This window comes from Myripristis murdjan, chromosome 21 (genome assembly GCF_902150065.1).
Source record: "Myripristis murdjan chromosome 21, fMyrMur1.1, whole genome shotgun sequence".
Classification (NCBI taxonomy): domain Eukaryota; kingdom Metazoa; phylum Chordata; class Actinopteri; order Holocentriformes; family Holocentridae; genus Myripristis; species Myripristis murdjan.
Genome location: NC_044000.1, coordinates 7,530,221 through 7,544,800, shown reverse-complemented (window position 1 = coordinate 7,544,800; position 14,580 = coordinate 7,530,221). Strand labels below are relative to the sequence as shown.

The 14,580-nt window shown below is 42.4% G+C and overlaps 1 protein-coding gene across 1 annotated transcript in view; it reads right to left on the bottom strand.

The window, feature by feature from the left end:
* Window positions 1–394: 394 nt before the first annotated feature.
* Window positions 395–14,580, bottom strand: part of tbx15 (T-box transcription factor 15) — a 37,962-nt gene continuing 23,776 nt past the window's right edge. Inside the window, exons 5-8 of the mRNA XM_030080990.1 lie at window positions 9,994–10,161; window positions 9,083–9,147; window positions 5,589–5,686; window positions 395–1,230 (exon numbers count right to left, since the gene is read on the bottom strand). Coding sequence (XP_029936850.1) covers window positions 395–1,230; window positions 5,589–5,686; window positions 9,083–9,147; window positions 9,994–10,161 — 1,167 coding nt within the window. The remainder of the gene's footprint in view (window positions 1,231–5,588; window positions 5,687–9,082; window positions 9,148–9,993; window positions 10,162–14,580) is intronic.

Here is a 14,580-nt window from a genome sequence, read left to right as displayed (position 1 = left end):
GCATGTAGGCTCTTCCTTCACCCCTCACAATAGTCTTGGGGTTTTCTCTCGGTCGATGAAAGAATCGGGCTTTTACTGTCCCAATTCATTCGCTTTATTAACACAAAGATAAATAATAGTTTCAACTCCTTTTACGTTCTAGTTTAAGCAACAGGGTGCTTAAGAGAAAAACAAAACAAAAATACTAAAACATGAGATGATATCCTTTTTTGAAAAGGTTCATGTTGTACCTCTGTACTTAAACACTTCATGTAAAAATGCCGGCTCATCATCAACACTGTTATCAACACATTGTTATCTTTAAAATCAGGCCATAGATTACAGACTCGCTTTTCAACTGAAAGACTCAGACTTTGGACATTTGGGGGGGGTGGTGTGAGGTGGGGGTCAGTTTCTACACCATGTGCATGGACATCTGAGAGGACGAGCCGTACTGACGACCTTCACAGGAGCCGCCGCCCTGCTGGCCAGTGGTGGGGTTGCTGCCGATCATGTGCATAGTGTCCATGCTTCCGTTGGACAGGTACTGGCGCTCAGCAAAGGCCCCGGCGGGAGAGGAGGAGCACAGCAGGCCGCCCTGGGCTTTCTCCGGGCTGGCGGCCAGGCGAGGGGAGGTGGGGAAGTTGTATCCGTACAGGTTGTAAGGGTTGTGCAGGGAGAAGGCGTTATAAGAGCCCTGCTGCACGTGGTGGTGGCTCCCACTGAACATATGGGCGGAGGAAGGGGAGGATCCAGATGAGGAGGAGGAGGCGGAGCTGGAGCCGCCGCCCGCTTGCATCACATACTGCAGCTGGGAGGCCGGGAAGGAGCCGAGCTGACCGCTGTAGCCATCCATCTTGCCCCCGGCGCCGCTGCTGCTGCCGCCGCCGGTCAAAGAAGCATGGGCGGTGCCCTGCATGCCGGCAGCAATCAAGGAGGAAGTCCTCTGGGGCAGGAAGGATTCAGAAGGCTGTGCGGAGGTCACAGCGCCCCCCGCAGCCTGGAGGCGTCCGTAGGAGCCGTCGGCCAGGCCCCCATAGCCCTGAAGGGCGGCCATGTTGCTACGAGCACAGGCCGGGTACTCAGACAGGCCCAGGTTGCAGAGCTGGCTCTCCCTGCAGCCCACGTTGAAAGTGTTAGGGGCCAGGTGGAAGGTAGGGGGGGAGCAGGAGGGGGACAGGAGGTGCGCCGCCCCAGAAGGAGAGGGAGTCCCTGTGCTGGAGGTGGTGGGAGAGGTGCCTGTGCTTCCACCTGGAAACCAAAACAAATACAAAACAGAGATAATAAGACAATACAGCTGTGCAAAAACAACAATACAGTAATCAATCAATCAATCAACAATCAATCATTCAGACTTTATTTGTATAGTATTCTTCTTGTAACCCAATGTGCTTAACACAGTAAAAAAAACAAACAAACAAAAAACAACCACAACAGAGGAACCTGTAATAAATCAATCAACAGGAATAGAGGAAACACTATAATAAATTTGAACAGCAAAATAGAATAATAATGAAAAGGGTGAAGTAAAAAAAATAAAAACAATAAAAACGGCAAAAACATTTTTAAAAAACAGCTTAAGATAAAGTACACTGGAATTCTCTTTTAATCAGCTGAAATGGGAGGCAGTTAGTCATCCAGTTTGTCTGCTGTATATTTCATTAGTCTAACCAGGGGTCATGGAGTAGGTTGTGTTTTCAGTTCTGTTTATACTTGGTCAGTCATTTGTGTATATAATGTACTGTGCTACATATCATATCATGACATGTTGTAATAAATATTGTTTTTGTTCTATTTGTTGTATTCTTTTACCCAGACCATTTTAACCATAGCAGTGAAGTATTTTTTTTTTTTTCCCATTCAGCAGCTGGTATTTATAGTAAATCTGACATGTATACAGCATGAATCCCTGCCAGCTCCACGACTGCTGCTCTGTACTTGACCCTGACCTCTGACCTCCCTGTGTGAGGTGGGCAAGAGAATATGATCCTCTCCCTGTGGGGATCAATAAACTATTTAAGTAAGAATAAGTCACATTATGAATTCACCTGTCCCAAATTAAGTGTATAAGCTCTTTCATCCGCGTGTACTTTTTCAACTTTTTACTTTTTTGCTCGGTAATTGCAGGGTTTCTCTCTTTGAAACTGCGGTGAATACGAGATCACGAACCATATCGTAAAATATATTGCTTGTATCTGGAGACAAATATGGATTCAGTTTTGACCATGTCTGGTCAACAGAGCACCCCCAACCCCACCCCCACCCTACCCCCCACCCGCGTCCTTTCCTCAATAAAAAAGCGCCATGCGCTCTGAATTTAGACATGTGTAGATTCAGCTGAAGGGGGAAAAGGGGAATATAAAAATAAAAAAATAAAAAAAAAACCCTTGTTGGCACAAATTGTATCCACTAAGTCAAGCTTTTTTGGAATGGAGGGATAGCTGTGGGATATCAATCACATGTTTCTCTATTAATGAGAATTTGGCCTGGGTTCATCTTGCTGTTGGAGAAATTCAGTTTGAAACCAGAATAAGGAGGATAGAAATGGAGGGAGGGAAGGGGAAGAGGAGGGGGGGCATAACTAAATAATTCAGGACTCGCTTGGCTGGGGTTCTGATTTTGCACCATATGCCTTCGATAATATCACTGCTGTGCTCTGCTCTGTTCTTGGGGTGGGAGGTGGGGGGCTGCTACTTTCTGGGGGAGAGAGAAATAAAGAAAAGGGAGCGCGAGAAGGCGAGGTATATATATATATATATATATATATATATATCTACATATACATATATATATATATATACACGTATAGGGAAAAGGGGAGAGAGAGGAAGAGAGGACAGTAGTGATGTCATGTTTTCCTCTCAGCTCTGCTTGCTTCAGTGCCGACGGGGAATAGCTGATTACTTGAAGGGAAAGGGGTGTCTGGTGCCGTAAGGGTAAAACTACACACACACTACACACACACGCACCGCAGTGTCCTTTCTGGGCGACCTGGAGTTCATTGGCGGCGCAAGGACTTTAATTAAACCCTAATCGCTTCAGAGGAGTTTAATGATAACAAACAGATGTCCCGCTGCGTCACGTCATGCTGACCTCCAGAGGTAACAGAGGTACAGTGAGGAAATCGAGTTGCGTTTTGTAGCGGCGAGGGCCCGTGACATGAGCCATGACTAAGACGCTGCCTTGTGCCTGCACTGGAGCCGAGACAAAGGGAGGTGGCTTGACTGATGCTGACTCGTGTCGTAAAGCCGTCCAAAAGCTGCGGGGTTTGCTTAATGATTTTATTTTCGAGGGCCCGGCGTGAAGTGAAAAGTTCAGCAGACGTGGGTCTCTCTGCCAGAGAAGCAGCGTATGGCCAAGCTCAAATGAAGGACACCCATAGCTGATACAGTATGTGGTGATATATACAGGGAAAGTATGCAGAGGGAAAGTTCAGGTTGGGACAACATATGCAAAGTTACCACAACTGTACTTTGCTACAGTATTATAAGTGTTGGGGAAATGACTCTTAAAGGAATCAGTTGCCCAACTTTCTTATTTAAGTTAGTTACTGTTACAAAATTATGCTTTATTATGAATAACTCTTTGAACTTTAGCTTTATTCACTTCAGAAACATGCCCCAGCAATACGGCTCATGCTGCCAAGTGTGTTGTTGATCGGTTTAAAATGCAAAGCTATGGCTCGGCTTTTAAAACAGTATGCCAATCTTATTTCAAGCAGACGTAGACTGCGGTTTTCCAATTAGTAGCATGTGGCCTGCAGGACATACTGCAGGATTTTCACTTTTTCTATTTCCTTTTTTTGTGAAAAAATTAAAAGAAAAAAAAAAACAATCTAAAAGAAAAATACTATCATTCTAAAGGTGATCTAAATAAAACAAAAAGTAATTTCAGTATTGTAATATGTTACTACAGCATGTTATTCCATCTCTGAGTGGGTCTCCAAGTGGGGTTGAGGGACCCAAAGAGCATCCCCAACAAAATGAGTAACAGTTTAATTCTCCTATTATATAATTTCCTAGAAATGATCACACTTAGAGATTACATCAGACTAACTATTCTAAGCATAGTTTTTAGTCTCACCCACATACTGTACAGTTAGACAGTATTGTACAATTCAAAACAACATTAACAAAAACTAAAATATTCTCATATGGGGGAACCTGGGACAAAATTGATTCCAATAGGGTTTGGTGGGCTTGTGTGTGTGTGTGTGTGTGTGTGTGTGTGTGTGTTTGTATTAGGAGGTCTGTACCATGAAGATCATTGAGAATCTGGCTATAAACAGATCAGCAGAATTAAAAATACTGGAAACACGTTGTTGATTAATATTAATGCAGGTAGGCAGCTCTGTTATTACAATTACTAAAATAATGGATGATACTATATGAATGCCAAATTGGCCGGTGGGCCCAACTATTTGGAAAACTAATGTTCTTCTAAATGTGCATGTTTGCCTTAAAGCAAAATTTAACTTTGGTAGTCTTGGGTTGTATAGTTCCCTGGGTGTTATATGAGTCCACATTGTGGTTAAATCTCCTCATTAGTTGCTCTGTGCTCCCCTGGGCTGCTAATCTACAACAATGTAATTCTATCTCTCTGCGCAAGATTACTATGTGGAAATTACCTGCAGACACCACCTGCCAGATCTACTTTCCAATTCAAATAGGAAAATAACAAGAAAAGAGATGGTTAATTTACTCAAAAAATGGGTACCAGGACTTGTTGTGTTTTATATTGGCAAAATCCACTTTGTTTGCAGTCATTTATGTGCTAAAAGTGTTATTTTGGAAGTGAGTGGAGACATAGAATCATAGTATTGTGGATTAGCAACACAGGGAAGCACGGACTCACAATGCACAAGTAATTCTACAACCTAACACTTTTGTTTTAAGGAGGGCAACATTAAAGGAAAATTCTACCACAACTCATTGTCACTCTTTAAAAAAGGGTAACGATGATGCATTATGCATTTTGGGGTCTATTTTGTTGTGCGAGATACAGTGACACGACACTGCGTTATGTTCAACTCTACAGCCATGGAGTTTGAAACCATCATGTTTTGAGGCCAGTCCCTCGAAATCAAAAAGCAAGAGATTCTTTGTACCGCCACCATTTTACACCAACAGTCACCCAAGGAGAAATTCATCACAGAAGAGACAGAGATACTAATTTCTCCACCCACAGAAGCCTCAATAGACCAGAATGCAATGCAGCCACAAGACATGTGTTTTGAGTAAGGGGCGACTCTTTCTCTTTCTTGACAGCAAAAATTCTTGCTCTCTCACTATTGCACTCACCATCTGCATGTAAAACCTCCAGTTGAATGCAACAAGTTTGTCTGGGTTTTTGAAGGGCATTGTGGGAAATGTAGGAAATTACTAACATATAATTAAATGATATACAGGCTAGAGGGAGAGTGGGTACACCAAAAATCTAAATAACAACACGTCATCATAGAATTACTCCCGAAATGCATTAAACAGGACATAGAACTGATTTATCAGTATAAAACTATTTCAGAGAGGGGTTCCCCTTTAAAGAATGAGATTTCGCCGTGCAGTTAGATGTAGAGAAGCAGTGATGAATCACATAACTCTTCCACACACCTTGCTGTTTCTGCATATTGGTGAAGTCCTCAAACGTGAGAGTCCTCACAGGCGGTCTCCAGAAGGCATAGGTCTCCATGATCGCCTCCAGGCCAGTCCTGAGACAGAGACAGGGGGAGAGAGGGAGAGGGAGGGAGGGAGAGAATAATCTAATTAAAATTAGTGGAGTGCAAAAACAGAATGAGAGTGAGAAAAGGAAAGAGGTGTCAAAATTACTTGGAGATATGGATAGAATACTGGAGAGTAAGATAGAAAGTGACACAGAGAAACAGAGGAGACTATACTGGCGCATGTGTGTGAGGGAGGGAGAGAGGTGGCAGAGAGAGAGAGGTTGGTGGTGAATGAGTCAGAGATTGAGAGAGAGAGAACTGGCAAGGAGGAGGAGAGGGGGGCGAGAAACTGGAGTCCTGCTCAGAGGAAACTGGAGCCATTAAAAAGGAGCAGGTTTTTACTGTGCACATAAATCTGGGTGACGTTTCATCTCGAATCTGTACACGGTTCTCCTTCCTGCTTGATTTACTTCCCTGCGCGCCGCTGGGCCCGGTCCCAAAGAAACCAGCGCCCGTCGCTGCTCGGCGTGTTATTTTAGGGCCACTAACTCCCTGGCCATAGCAGCTCGTTAGTGCGCCACGCTAATCGCCCCGGCCCTCGCCATCACTGCATTCATTCATACGCTCGCACTGCCGTGGGACCCAAACTCAACAAATGAGCTATATCCCTCTGCTACCCCATAAAGCCAAGCCACCAGACAAAATCCAATTGACGACACGATCATAACTTAAAGCTTGGGAGAGTTCTATATTAGGACGTTATTAAGAAATTCAGAACAAAGAAAACAACACAGCACTTAATTTGAGAATTAGCAGTGGTGGTTTTGCCCTTTTTTATTGATTTTGTATGTCCCCTTAATGTGGAATTAGTTGGTAATGGTGCGTTTTAGGCTATATTCACATGCTGCAGGGATCCTTGCTCAAACCCAAAAGGCTGGTCACACCAGATTTTTTTTGGCATGACTATTAATATCTGTTCTAGGATGTCTGACAGCGATGTTGAAAATACAAGCGTGCACAGAGGAACAAAAGATGCTGCATCTGTTTTCGTAGCTGTTCTTTTCCTGCCTGCTTCCAACACATCTTAGTGATAGTATGAGCTTCACATTTTTGTCTGAATTGAGGGGTCTGAGGCCAGAAATAACAATCAAGACATTGTTTCTGATTCTCTGCATTGCTGTGTCTCTTGTTCCTCCATGCAGATGCTGCTCAGCCAAGCTGCCACGGTGTCAAAATGTCTCAGGTTAATGACATACAAATTTACTTACTTTCATTACAACACTAGAGTATTAAAATTTCAGCTCTTAGCATTTGACCATTGACCTCTGCCAGCAATTCAACAACAGTGTATTCTGTGTCTGTGTAATGACTGGTTGTCATCCAGTATGATTTAATGTTGCAAAGGATGTGCCATAATCCAAGGTGAGCATTCACACAGAGGCCCACCTCAAAAGTCAAAAGGCCGATATAGTAATCCTCAAATCGTGACTGTAGAGCACCACAGGCAATCTTATATCATTAATCTACAAGACCATCTGACATACAGCACCATTCACCATTCACCAGTGTGCGTGCAGGGTCAATGGATTGATTTATCAAATGGTTTCCTCCCATCACAGATGTTCTGCTGCATTTGGTCCACAACACCTCCACAAGGCTTTAAAGGACCAAACCAGTGATTCTGTATGTTTAGCATAATATCAACACAATGTATGATATCAAAATGAGCTTTCAGAGACTTCAGACTTTCTTCACACCAGTATTTCATCACCGTAATAAAGTCATCCACATTAGTTTTCCTAAAGGCAGCAGCACCTTGTTGTGTTTTGATGACTTGAAACTGGGGCAGAGTGAAACGTTCACTCCACCATGGAAAATAGTCCCCGGGGAAACATTTGCTTTACACAGCAAATTATCGGTTCTGTAGTTTATGATGACTTTGTTACCTGCAGAAGCAGAACATTACAAGGTGGGTGTTTCATTCAAAAATTCAAATTTTAAAATTGAGGGATTTTGATTATATGTCGTGAAATAGGCATGATTTGCAACATTGTTTTTTGTAATTTAAAATGTGGGGAAATTATAGTAAATGGGCCAAACACTGGTTCTTTAAGAATAATTTACATTTACCATTTGCACCTCAGGTGTTTTCTCAACACTCTTGTCCAGTGACAATGTCTGCCAAAGTAGAATAATTGAATTCCAAAATCCACAATTACACACAAATAATCGCCTAGTGGTCATGGGTCAAAATATTTTTGTATGACCAGAGAATAAAGAGTGACTACAGATGTGAAAAATAAACGACAGCACAATGCCAGAAAAACATCTCTGAGCCACTCAAGGTGACAGAAGTTGAGCACTGAGCTCTGGGACGCACTGCAGCCCAATTTGAATATGAGCAAAACAAATCCAGAATGAGCCAAAGCAAATGAGTAGATGCTATGCAAATGAGATGCACAGTACGTGAGGATAAATTCATTTTCTCTCTCCCTGCCATATCTCACTCCCCCGTTATCTTTTCATCTGTAGTTTTCTGCAATGAAATTCTAATGCCAGTTCATAAATCAAACAGTCTATTGTTTGAAAAATGAAAAAAGATGTCTCAAATATCTGTGCCAATAATGCAGACCAGATGAGGGGGCTGCTTTCATGTGCTGAGGGTCTGGTGGTTCCATGCCCCCACCTCCCCACAACCCCCTTAAATGTTATATATGATAATTCAGAAACTGAGAGAAAGAGAGAGACAGGTCCAGAAAGAGAGAGAAACAGAGAGTCTGAGGAAGGAAGGAAGGAAGGAAGGAAGGAAGGAAGGAGGAAAGGAAGGAAGGAACGACATATGGTGGGAGGAAAGGAAGAGGAAACAGAGGGAGAGAACAAATAGGTCAGAAAGAGTGAGAGTAAGGGCAGAAAGAAAGTCTACGGGAGGCAAAACAGTGTCAAAAACTCCATGATGTGGACACAAATTATGTGAAGATGACTTCCTTACACAACAAAGTGGATCGTGCGACAGTGGCAAGAGGTGGACTCATCACTTTCACGTGTTTGTGAACGACATTTGCACTTAAACACATTTCACAAGACAAGAGGCGACGAGGGCAGAAGGAGATAGTTTTGGGTTGCAGAGAGAGAGTGAGACAGAAAAAGGAAAAGAGAGAGGTGGGGCATAGAAATGACTCCATCCACCAGTGACTCTCTCCCTCTCTCTCTGCACACCAGATCTGAAGGGTTCCTCTTGGCAAGGGATAGTGCGGCTGTTTTTATATGGAGCGGCATATGGGATTATGTGGTATCTCCAGGGGATTATTTCCATATTAAAGGCCACGCCGGAGAAAAAAAAAAGAGAAAAGAATAGATTTGCACAGCGCAGCATGGCAAACGCCACAACAGGTTGTATTACATGGCTCCACGGCGGATGGACAAACAGATACTGTGATACCGTACCTGTTTCTGCCCGAGTCCCGGAATCCTTTGGCGAATGGGTTGCGGTCGATCTTTAGTCTGGTGATCTGCCAACGAGAAGAACATTACAGTCAAAACACTGACAGAGTGATCTGAAAGGGCGTAAAAAAACAAACCGGCTGCATTTTTTTCGCTCTCAAAGAAATCGCAGCGTCAAAGAATCCCATTAAAGCTGCATGAGGAAACTTCGCACATTGGCGGCTTCGAATAGCAGTGAGAGGTAAAAGTTTGAAAAATTTGAACCCCAACACTTAGACATCTTCGTGTTCGCTAAGCTGGCTGGTCTGTCATGCTTTATGCTAAAAGGATGCCAAAGGGACTAGTGATGCAAAAGATCCAGTGTTGGTGAGTCCAGTTGTCTCAGGACAGTGTTGCATTTGAATTTGTCACCTTTTGTATGGGGCAACAACAGAATTTAATTTACACAAATCTACAAGATGGAGATGAGACACTCCCCACCTTATGTTTGGACTGGTTGACAAGGCGGTTGAATTTTTACATAAAAATCTCGCCTGTTGCAGTTTTAAAGTGGATGTTTACCCATTTTAAGAATTCACATATGATATTGGGACAGATCAGTCAATGCTGTGAACTTAGACCGCTCTTTCCCAAAGCCAGAAATGAGAAACAGAATCCTTGAACTTGTGTTAACAATGGGATGAATGACTGGAGCAATTCACTTTGCAAAAAAATTGATGTATCAATGAAATCAGTGGGAAAGTGCCTATGAAGCAGTGGCAGATTGTACATGCCAGTGACATCCCATCCCTAGCTTTACGAAACACTGGTGCGCCAGTCCTGGAGCAATGGGAATAAACTGAATTCTGAAAATGGGTATCATTTTCAAATTCAAAGAAAGAAAGTGAGAAGTAATAAAACAGGCGGAGACCGACCTGCTGGTTCTGGTAGGCGGTGACAGTGGTGAAGACGGTCTCGGGGAAGCTGAAGGTCTTGACTCCGTCTCCGCTGGGCACCGGCTTGGTGGGAGACAGTTCGCTGCTGAAGTCTTTCCTGATCACATGGACACGAGGCTGGTACTTGTGCATGGAGTGGAGGATGATCTGAAAGTAGCACAAACACAGCAAAGAGCAATCACAACAACAGTCAAGGTAACAAAAACCTAGGTATATTGTGTGCAAGTTTTTTGTTAGATACTCTTTCGATTTCTATTCTGTCTCCTTGTGGGGACCAAATTTCATAGAAAAGGACGGAAAACTTCCAAATTGAGGATGTCTTGCCATCTTGCCAGTTCTTCAAAGCATTTAGGTTTGGTTTATATCAGGGGAAGGGTCAGGCATGTGGTACAAATTAAAGGACCATACCAGTGATTTTGAATAATTTTGAATGTACTATAATTTACCCACATTTTACATTGCAATAAACAATTTTGCAAATCAAGTGGGGGTACAATACAATCAGAATCCCCCAATTTTCAAATTTTAATTTTTTCATTGAAACACCCAACTTATAACATTCTCCTTCTGAAGCTAACAAAGTCGTTGCCATTCATAAACCACAAAATCGCTAATTGGCTGTGGAAAGGAAATGTTTCCCTGGGGACTATTTTCCCTGGCGGAGGGATTGTTTCACTCTGTCCAGTTTTAAGACATCAAAACACAACAGTGCTGCTGCTTTTAAAAAAACTAATGTATACGACTTTATTACGATGATGGAATACTGGTGTGAAAAGTTTGAAGTCTCTGAAAGTTCATTTTCATGTCACAGAGGAATGAAATGAAACTAATGGCTGGATAACAGGTAGGAAAAATGATGCCAGAGTTCTAAAATATGAATGCTTGCTTTGGGAAAAGACTAACAGAAACATGAAGTATATATATTACTGTAAATATGCAAAATCACTAGTATGGTCCTTTAAGATAAAAGGTTATGGAATGTTTATAGTAAATGAAAGTCTTTACCCAGTGTGTGTGTGTGTGTGTGTGTGTGCATGTGAGCGCTCACTCACACACAAGTGCCTCTCCCCACTCAGCTCAAGACGAAACACTAAACTTGAACTCTGACTCGCAGCCTTTTATTTCCTTAATGCGAACACACAATATGTGCGAGTCCTTCATAACATCAATTAGCTTGACTGATTTGCTATCAGGGCTGCGCGACATTAAGCGGAAACCGAGTTCACACTGTGATGACGCTCGGGAGGGCTGAGGATTATTTCACAGCGCAGCGAAGGCGTCAGACTGTGTCGGCCCCAGCCTCGCCTCGGGGCCTCGGTCTGCTCTTGATTAGTCTCAGAGTGAGAAAACCTCCCCAGAGCCGAGCCTCCCCTGCCATACCGCCTGCTACAACAGAGGGGGTCATTTCAAACCATGGCTGGGGGGGGAAACAGGGCCGAGTATCAGCAACAGTAAATTTAATATTCTTGGGCCTCAAATCACACAAACAGGCGCACACACACACCCACACACACACACAAAATAGTGGGCTATTGCACACATACACCCTTAAAAGTGATTTAAGTTTGGTGCGGCTGCTGAGCGCTCATTGCTGTGGCAGTTCTGCCCTGCACTTCTGAAAGATCACCTGTCAATCAAAGTCCAGTAATGTGACATCTCTTTCTTTGGCTTTTCTGTTGGTTAGGTTTTATGTGAGGATTGATGTCGTGCAAAAAAAAAAAATGTCAGTTTCCCCTAAAATAAAACTCTTTCCCCTGGCAAAGTGTCTTTGCCTTGGGAAGAAAATAACAAAATCATATCAATTTTTGTGGAGTGTTTTCCTTTTGTTGGCTTTCAAACAATGAAACAACATTAAAAAAAAAAAAAAAAAAAAACTTTCGTGAGGTTACAAAGAATGAGTGCAGCCTATCAAAAGTAATTTTACTAGCTGCCGCAAGAACAGAGATCATGCTTGTTTGTGATCTTATTTGTCTACTTTATTAGTTTTATTACACGCATTTCCCTCCACAATGATTTCCTGGCGCAGCGGCAAAAAAACAACAACACACACACCGAGGACAAAACAAGGACACGCTGCCAAGGAAACACATTTTTTGGGGGGATGCAAATTTTTCTTTGACCTTTTCTTTGTCTGTTCTTTCTTTGGCTATCCCTGCTCATGTTAACCGCCCAGTTCTTCTATTTACCCCCCCACCCTCTAAAAAAAAAAAAAAAAAAAAAAAGCTACTTCTTCATTTCCTGTGCACCAGAGGATTTTTTTTTTTTTTTTTCAGGAAAGAGCGAAGGTAAAAGCTTTCATAAATTGGATATAAGTTGAATCAGTATTGTGTTATAGCAATCAGTGACAGAAAGTTGCAAAACAGACTTTTTTTTATATGAAAACGTCATGGAGTATTACTTTAAATAATTTATAGATGTGTACATACACACACACTCGAGCCCTATCCACGTCACCTCGTCCTCCCCAGTGGCCCAGGGGAGCCCTGCTTAGAGTTTACAGTCGTGCCTGAGGCGATGTAAGGTCAGAGCAGATCACACATCGACACGCTGAACTCACAAGCAACAACTCAGAGAGCAGCCAAGGGACATTAGCTGACTATTGTTCACGCTCAAATACAATTAGGCTAAATATGCGCTGTTTTCCCCTCACTGGTTGGTAATGACATTCCCTTAACTCCTTTGTAAATCCTCTGGAAATTTTCACCAGCTCGAAAACAGCAGACGCCAAACTGCCTCGCTGCAATACAAATCCCACACGCTGCAGCTGTCATAGAAATTGCTCACGTCTCCAAAAAGTCAAAATGAAATCAAAACAGATTTCATTTGTGAAACACATTTCGTGCAACATGTTTGCAAAAGGATCCAAAACATAGTTAAAACAATTCAGGGCCACGGCCAACGAAAGAAAGAAACAAGATAACCAATATCACGAAGGGACATCATAACAAAAACTAAAATGTCTATAAAAGTAGTTTCCAAGTAGTTGGAAAAGATACATACCAACATCCAACTTATTCAAGCAGCACATAAAAGAAGACTTTTTAAGTTGCTTTTCAAATGAATTTATATTTCAGTGTCCAGCGGCAACATTAGAAAAAGGCCGTACAGTATCTGATCTTATTTGATAAGTGTTAAAAAATCATCCATGAAATCCACATTTCTACTTAGAAGACTTTAACTCACCACCACAACAGTTCCACTACTGATCGCTGACTATTTAGCGCTGTCTTATGAAAATCCCCAAAAGACAGCTTAGCTCAGACAGCTCTCAGATTGCTGATGATGTAGTTTGCTATGGTTTTTGAACAGGTTTCAAAAACTTTCTCCCACAATGGCAGTGATATATCACGATGCAATGGATCATTAACAACACCAACAGAGCAACTGTGAAAGAAGCTCGGGCCTGGCAGTGTTTTATTAGGTTTTCCCATAGAACAGCGGGGACAGACAGGAAATGGTGGAGAGACGAGAGTGACAGCATGAGGCAGATCTGAACCCATGAGGCCTCGGTACACGGACAAACCCTGCGGCCAAAACAAATCCAGCCAGGCATCGCCACAGACTTTGAAGAAGATTATTAGCTTGTCATTATACCCTCTAAATTTAGATAAAGATATCTGTGACTTTTTTCATGTATTCATGCTACCAAGCCAGTGACATGTATAGATCATGAGGTTTGATATCCACAAAGCAACAATAACTCACAGCCCTTCACAGCAAAACTTTGGTATTGCTGCGGTATGGTCCAGCTTAGCCCCAATACATGCCATTCTCTTTTTTTCCCCCTTTTTTTGTATGAGAGATTGACATCAACCTCTATTGTAAAGTTTGGCACTTACATGTCCCCAGCAACAGAAAACAACATATTTTGCAGCTGCTTTTCATATTTAAAAAAAAAAAAAAAAAAAAAAAGATTCAAAAGCAATTTGTGGTGTTTTCTGTGTTTATTTCTGGGAATATGTAAGGAGGAAGGGAAAAAACGAAGAGTAAACAAGCAAAGTTGCAATGATTTGCTTGCTGACAAGTGCTTCGGCTTTTTTTTTTTTTTTTTTTTTTTTTACTTGATGATTTGTACATATCATCACTCTTATTCCTTTTTTTCCCCAAAGAACGTGGTACAAATGCAGCCGTTTTTCAAAATTGCAAATCTTGATCATGGAATCGCCAAGTCCCGGACGCGCTGTTTAACAATCTGTTTGAGCGCATGCCACAAATATATCATAAATGTTGTCTTTTCTCACAGCCTCCGCTTCTGTGTTTTTTCCTGAGAGGTCTGATTCGTGACATGTATGGGGTCTGTTTTTGATGAGGCAGACATTTTATGACACCACAAGTCGGGGAGGGTGGGTGGAATGGATGAGCGAATGGGTCGAAGCATGCCTATCTGCGGCGAGATTTCCCACACAGGAAGCTCCAAAATTAATTTCCTTTGGCCTCTAAACCCCCCAGGGTAACAAAGCCCTTAAACAGAGCCGCGGGAGAGGAAAGACAACCTCCCCTCACTCTGAAACAGCCCGGCGTATGAATGCTCGCCCACTAACACCCAGATGTTATTACATTTGTCAC